Raw genomic sequence first — 7,580 nt, 5'->3', positions numbered from 1 at the left:
ATTTGGACACCTATCTCACACCATATACAAAAATCAATTCAAAATGGATTTAAAAACTTAAATGTAAGAGCTAGAACTATAAAACTCTTAGAAAGAAGTACATAAATCTTTGTGATCGTGGATTAAGCAATGGTTTCTTAAATATGACACCAAAAGCACAAGCAACCAAATAAAAAATAGAAAACAGATAAATTGGACTTTATTGGTGTTTCAAAGGATACCATCAAGAAAGTAAAAAAATCCACAGAATGGGAGAAAATGTTCTTAAATCATGTATTTCTGATAAAGGACTTGTATCCAGAATGTGCAAAGAACTCTTATAACTCAATACATATAAAGACAAATAAGCAATTTTAAAACGAGCAAAGAACTTGAATACACACTTCTCCAAAGAAGATATACAAATGGCCACAAACATATGAAAAGATGCTAAACATCCTTAGTCACTAAGAAAATGCAAATCAAAACCAGAATAATGTACCATTTTACACACATTGGATGGTTAAAATTAAAGACGATAACAAGGGTTGGTGAGGAAGTAGAAAAATTGGAACCTTCATACATTCTTAATGGAATTGCAAAATGGTGCAGCCACTTTGGAAAACAATTTGGCAGTTCCTTAAATAGCTAAACATAGAGCTACCATATGACCAGCAATTCCATTCCTAGGCATATTCCCAGAAGAAAGGAAAACAAATGCCCACATAAAATCATATACACAAGTGTTCATAGAAGTGTTGTTCGTAATAGCCAAAAAGTAGGAACAACCAAAATGTCCATCAACTGATAAATAAACAAAATGTAGTATATCCATCTAATGAAATATTATTCAGTCACAAAAAAGAATGAAGTGCTGATACATGCTACAATGTGGATAAATCTGCAAACATTATGTTAAGTGAAAGGAGTCAGCCACCAAAGGCCACATATTATATGATTCCATGCATATGAAATGTCTGGAATAGGCAAATCCACACAAACAAAGTAAATTAGTTAATAGGTACAGGGTTTCTTTTTGGAGTAATGAGAATATTCTGGAATTTGAGAGTAGTGATCACTGTATAACTCTGCAAATACATCTAAAACCAATGAACTGTACACTTGAAAGGGTGACTTACATCTCAATAAAGTTATTTTTTAAAAAAAACATGATACCACGTCATGCCCACTAGGATGGCTATAAATCAAAAAGACATTAGACTTTCATATAATCTGATACTCCTAAATGACCTTTAATATTATAAAACTTGGACTTTTGAACATCAGCTGACAAAGAAGCACTATGAGCTCTGAGCTGATGCTGTGTGCCAGCTAATACCACAATCTTTGTGTAGCAGCTTATACAATATTGGATTTTATATTTCATTTCCCCTTATTTTGTAAACATGACAGGAAAATAGAAAAAAGAAAGTGCTAAAACTCACGGTAAGAAATGCAGGTCTCGGCGGCGACACCCCCTCCCCGGGCAGGCGCGGGCGGAGCCGGGCCCGCCTCAGCCGGCAGCGGCGGTAGTAGCGCCGCGCTGCGCCGCACCGCGGGCAGCGAGCTCCGCATTCGAACCTCCCTCGCAAAGACAGTCTCCGCCCCACAATGCACCACGGCGGGCAGCCTTTGAAAAAGCGGCGCGGCTCGTTCAAGATGGCGGAGCTCGATCAGTTGCCTGACGAGAGCTCTTCAGCGAAAGCCCTTGTCAGTTTAAAAAACGGAAGCTTATCTAACACATGGAATGAAAAGTACAGCTCTTTACAAAAAACACCTGTTTGGAAAGGCAGGAATACAGGCTCTGCTGTGGAAATGCCTTTCAGAAATTCAAAACGACGTCGGCTCTTTTCTGATGAAGACGACAAATAAATACAAGGTCACCTAAAAGAAATCAGAGGGTGGCAATGGTTCCACAGAAATTTACAGCAACAATGTCAACACCAGATAAGAAGGCCTCACAGAAGATTGGTTTTCGATTACGTAACTTACTCAAGCTTCCCAAAGCACATAAGTGGTGCATATATGAGTGGTTCTACTCAAATATAGATAAACCACTTTTTGAAGGCGACAATGACTTCTGTGTGTGTCTAAAGGAATCTTTTCCTAATTTGAAAACAAGAAAGTTAACAAGAGTAGAATGGGGAAAAATCAGGCGGCTTATGGGGAAACCACGGAGATGTTCTTCTGCATTTTTTGAGGAAGAGAGATCAGCATTAAAACAGAAACGGCAGAAAATAAGGCTCTTACAACAAAGGAAAGTTGCGGATGTTTCACAGTTCAAAGATCTCCCAGACGAAATTCCTTTGCCCCTGGTTATTGGAACCAAAGTTACAGCACGATTACGTGGTGTTCATGATGGTCTGTTCACTGGACAGATAGATGCTGTGGATACTCTTAATGCTACTTATAGAGTAACTTTTGATAGGGCAGGGCTTGGAACTCATACTATCCCTGACTATGAAGTTCTTAGTAATGAGCCTCATGAGACGATGCCTATTGCTGCCTTTGGACAAAAACAGCGACCTTCTCGATTTTTTATGACTCCACCACGGTTACATTATACTCCTCCTCTCCATTTTTTGGTTTCTGGTTTTTTAAGGAAAACCCTGCCTAAGATGTTAATCTTGTAAAAAGTGTGTATTTGGAATTTTCTCTGTTTTAATATAGAATATTATAAAGTCAAAATAAAATAAATTGTTTTTAGATTTGGAGTTTAAGATATAGCTGTAGAAGTGGCTTTGATTCTTTTAGATGTCTCATAAAATGAGACTTTTTATATGTTAATGTATAATAAAATTGAAACAAGATTATTTTCCATTTGAAATTTTTGTATAGTTTAAAAATGCTTCCACATTCTTTGTTGGTATTGTGCCACTGCAGAACTTTAGTGCCGAGTTTATATTTAGCTAAACTGTTATGTTAATTAAGAAATGCATAAATCTTTTATTCTTAATATTTGTAATTCTAAATAAATTGATCTATGAAAATTTAAGAAAAAAGAAATGTAGGTCTCAAATTTCATATAATTAATATAAAGATAGACATAATCATCAGCCTCAATGACATGCTCACTGGACTTTAAGTCAATCAACTGTATGTTTGACTATAAAAGACCAAAAATAAAGAACATCTATGAAATGCTAGAACTATAAGATTATGTCAAGACTATATGATTAAAATAATTTTATAATGTTTTCAATATTTCCATAATATTTTATACTCTCCGGGACAGAACCTTCCTTAAAATATTGTTTGAAAGCATCTATGGCTCAGTTCCTTCACATTCAGCTGTTTTAAGTGTTTACAGGAACATATTATGTACGAAAATAAGAGTCTCTCTTTAGGTCTCTCTCTCTAGACATGGGCTGGTAGCCACAAAACTGGCCAAGCACAGTGAATCAGGTTTAGGAACCAGACACAAAACACAGGAAAGACTACCATGCAAGTCAGAGAGACAATGTCATTACACAAATCAAAAGTTGAAAGACTGATAAGTAGTGGCTCTCTCCATCAAATAGAATGCAGTTAAATTTTAAAAATAAGAATCAAAATTCAACCTATTAAGCACAAAATAGAAGACAATATAGACAAGTGAAAATACTATGTTGAGGTAGCAGAAGTGTAGGGTGGATTTTTTTCTATGATATCTAGTTAAAGTAACTTGGAAATAACTTAAATATGTATGTGTATCTCTCCATTAAAACTCCCTGATAAATTACTAGAGTCCTAGCTATGGACTCTCCTGACCTGCTCCATTATAGGATCATCCAAGTCTCAGGACTCCTTAATAGTCTCCTTAATCCCAGATCTAATTCCCCATCTTAGATTCATTAGCTATAATTTGATACAACTGAATTGATCAAAACAGTGCTGTATAAATAGCAAGTAGCTACAAGGATGCCACATTGTACAACTCCAGGAGTGCCATTCACATTACACTGAAAACAGTGCCCCCCTGGAGTTATGCAACACAGCAGCCACATATCTACCTTTTGGTATCAGTCAGTATTTACTTTCTACCAATGCCTACATCAAATTTTAAATCATCCCAGGGACTTCCGTGGTGGTCCAGTGGTAAAGAATCCGCCTTCCAATGCACGGGACACGAGTTCCATCCCTGGTTGGGGAACTAAGATCCCACATGCCGCAGGGCAAATAAGCCCGTGCACCACAACTACTGGGCTTGCATGCCTCAACAAGAGAGCCCGTGTGCCACAAACTACAGAGCCGAGCCCACGCGCTCCGGAGCTCACACACCCTGGAGCCCGCATGCCAGAACTAGAGAGAGGCCCATGCACCACAACAAAAGATCCCACGTGCCACAACTAAGACCCAACGCAGCCAAAAAAAAGAAAGGAATAAATTAAATATTTTTTTAAAAAATTTTAAATCATCCCAGCCTTCAAGCCTTTTAAATTCATACTTTTTACCTGTGTCAGTCTGATTTGGTGTATTTGCCTAGACACACTCAAAACTTGCTGTCAATAATTCTCTCATCCTTTTGTTATCAGACTTCTATTGGACTTATAACTTTCCTTTCTTTACCTTTCCTGCTTATAAAATAACTTCTTTTAAAACCCATGAATTCCCAATTCTTATTATATTGTCTTAGTATAAAATATAAGTATTATATTTATACTTATTAATTTAATTTTCAATAACATTATAAATGAAAGATAATTCTCTGTAGAATTTTTTTGTGATTCATTCTTGAATGACAGCAGTATCTGGACTATTGACTTAAAATAGGGGAAAATTGAGTTTCTAAATTTCTGGAGGAATTGGTTAGAGGGTAGCACAATAATTTTTCTACCTAATACAAACATGTATTCTCCACTTTTAGCATATTTTTCTTTTTCTTTTTCTTGAAAGTCTTTATTGAATTTGTTCCAATATTGCTTCCATTTTTATGTTTTAGTTTTTTGGCCCTGAGGCATGTGGGATCTTAGTTCCCCGACCACGGATCAAACCCACACCCCCTGCATTGGAAGGCGAAGTCTCAACCACTGGTTCACCAGGGAAGTCCCTAGCATATTTTTCTTATTGTGAGAAAGTAAGTGAAACTTTATAGTAGTTGTGAATATTTTGGGCCATTGCTTGCCACCAATAATGCTGAGGACTTCTGCAATAATGACTCTAAATATAATATTTTCTAAAGTTTATAGGCAAAGAGAAAGTCTTTATATAACCATGAAAACCACACAAAAATGCTTCAGATTTCTAAACTGACTTAAGATTCAAACTATAAAATGATAGAAAATTTATATTTTAGAATCAATAGGATGTTTCCAATTTTTCCTGGTCTGACATTTCACCTTTTCAATTCGGTACCTGAAGATATTCAGTCTAAATGCTTAACCAAATATAGTACTATTAAATTGTGGTTGATTGACAATACTGAGGCTATAATAAATATTACTGGTTAAGTATTTATTCTCCTAAAATTTTTCGAAAGACATTTGCTCTTCTTTTTATAGAAAATAATAATCCATTATCCTTTCTAAGAAATTGCCTCTATCAATATATTCTGGATATCTTGCTTCTATTTCACTATTATTTTAAATTCTCAATCTCCTCCTTATCTTATGTCTGTTTCAATAGAAATTCATATAGTGATTTAATATTTTCAAGTGTTTTTTCATTATCTGTTCTTCCTATTGTGTTCTGTTTTTGGAAAATCCTTTATAGTGTTTTTATGATTGTGTATGAAAATATAGTCAAGACCTGGATGTACAATGCAAGCTACTGAAAGTGACCTGTGATAAACCATGAAAATAAATCTTTCTCCTAGTAGCAAAGAAATTAGCAGAGAAAAGGGAAAAAAAAGACTGGATTAGTACGATGTGACCAGAAATACAGTGCTTTCTGGCATGGAATAAGAGAAAGTAACAAGAGATCTCTAAAAAACAGAGATTTCTGACCTAAAATTGGATAGACTATACAGATGTTATTTTTGCTATTTTGTTTCCATTCTCCTAAAAATAAGATGAAATTAACATATATATTTTTAGATATGTTTGCCCTTGGACAATGCTAAATCCTAAGGTTAACCGAATTTTTAATCCTCTAAAGTTGTCTTCTCACTAACACAAATTCCATGGGGTTGGATTAACGTAAAAACAGAAAAATGGATATCTCTGGGAAATTCTTTTGCATAGACTTACACTATAAAGGATCTTTTCATTCAGTCATTCACCAAATGATGACTCTCAAGATTGCCTGCTGGTGGTTAATACATTGACAAAAGGGGATTCAAAGTGTCAAATTTTATGAAGAAGAGAGAAAAGAAACCTTTGCCACCAAAAAGTCACATCAAAATTTTTTTTAATTCATTTCTGAAATGTTAATGGTAAAATCTAGTATCTTAATATTGATGTCCAAATGGAGGATCCTCCTATCATAATTCTAACAGAACACCCACCTTAGAATCTTGTCCTTTATTACTTTCTTTTATTCCAGGCTGAAAGATATCATCCAATAGCTTTATTGACTGAGTCTACTGGCTGTCAGAACTTTAAATGAAATCTGTGTTCAAAACAAAGTCTGAAACCTCTATTCTAAATCTAATGATGTAGTTTTGTTGCTGTCTTTCCAATAAAAGATTAGCACAAGTTTTGGCTGGTCCTTGGCTGAAGCTGATTTTTTTATTATTAATAGGCAAGATAAATCCATCAGCCTATCTCTCAATTTTCATGAATGCATGCATTCATTCATACATATTGTTGAATACTTTTTATATGCATATTATTCTAATAATTTCTGATCCTAACCATTTATTCTCAGTCATGGGGATGATTGTATTGTAAGATCTGTCTTGTCTGTGCAATATTCTGAGTATTTTCAATATAATGCAATGTAAAGGAAGTTTCTCCCTCCTCTCACCTCAACTTTGTCCAGGTGTAATTTTGTCTCATCCCCAAATATGCTGTGAAAATAACAGAATGCTATCCTGTAATTCTAAGCTTGTATATAGTCCTTGTAAGAGAACACTTACAGTCAGTTCTGATTTGTTTGAAGATATGGTGCTCTCATTTGATGTGTTTGTTGTAGAATCCTGTGACTACTGCAGGTGTATAGGAACAACATATTGCAGTACTTTAGACGAGGGAGCTGCAGTGTATAAAATCAGGCATACCACTGGCTTCTTGTTGTACCTGTACTGCTTTCGCATTCTAGGAAAATCAGTACCATACTTAACTTGTCCAGATTTCATCTAGGGTAAAGGAAAATTTTAGATTACTGACTATTTTTTTGAATTCAATAAACTATCTTCACCAGGAAATGCCAAACCTGATTTCTCTCGTCAGGCATACCAAAGCAGTCTATCTGCCCACCCTTTCAGTTTTGCGTGTAACTGTACAACTAACAAATAGGCTTCCGGAAGGAAAAAAATCAATGACTTTAAATGATACACAATTTTTTGTCTTTATAAGTCACCTTTTCACACTGAAACATGGAAGCTTCATAAAATAAGTTAATACTTGCTTCCAAAGCAACAATATTATTTGCCTTCATTATAAATAAACAGAATTCATTTGAGACAATGATTTTTCAAATGAAAGGATTAAAATAATCCCATTAAAACCAAAACAAAGGCA

The 7,580-nt window shown here is 35.0% G+C and overlaps 1 protein-coding gene across 1 annotated transcript; it reads left to right on the top strand.

Moving 5' to 3' along the window:
* The first annotated feature begins 1,586 nt into the window (after window positions 1-1,586).
* LOC118905199 (protein lin-9 homolog) lies at window positions 1,587-2,695 on the top strand. Its single transcript, XM_036871702.1, is given in 2 exon segments — window positions 1,587-1,843; window positions 1,846-2,695. Coding segments are annotated over 2 exon segments (1,020 nt in total). The 5' UTR covers window positions 1,587-1,590; the 3' UTR covers window positions 2,613-2,695.
* The last annotated feature ends 4,885 nt before the right edge of the window (window positions 2,696-7,580 follow it).

The sequence above is a fragment of the Balaenoptera musculus genome, chromosome 1 (assembly GCF_009873245.2).
Source record: "Balaenoptera musculus isolate JJ_BM4_2016_0621 chromosome 1, mBalMus1.pri.v3, whole genome shotgun sequence".
Lineage (NCBI taxonomy): Eukaryota > Metazoa > Chordata > Mammalia > Artiodactyla > Balaenopteridae > Balaenoptera > Balaenoptera musculus.
This window is presented reverse-complemented; position numbering and strand designations above follow the sequence as displayed.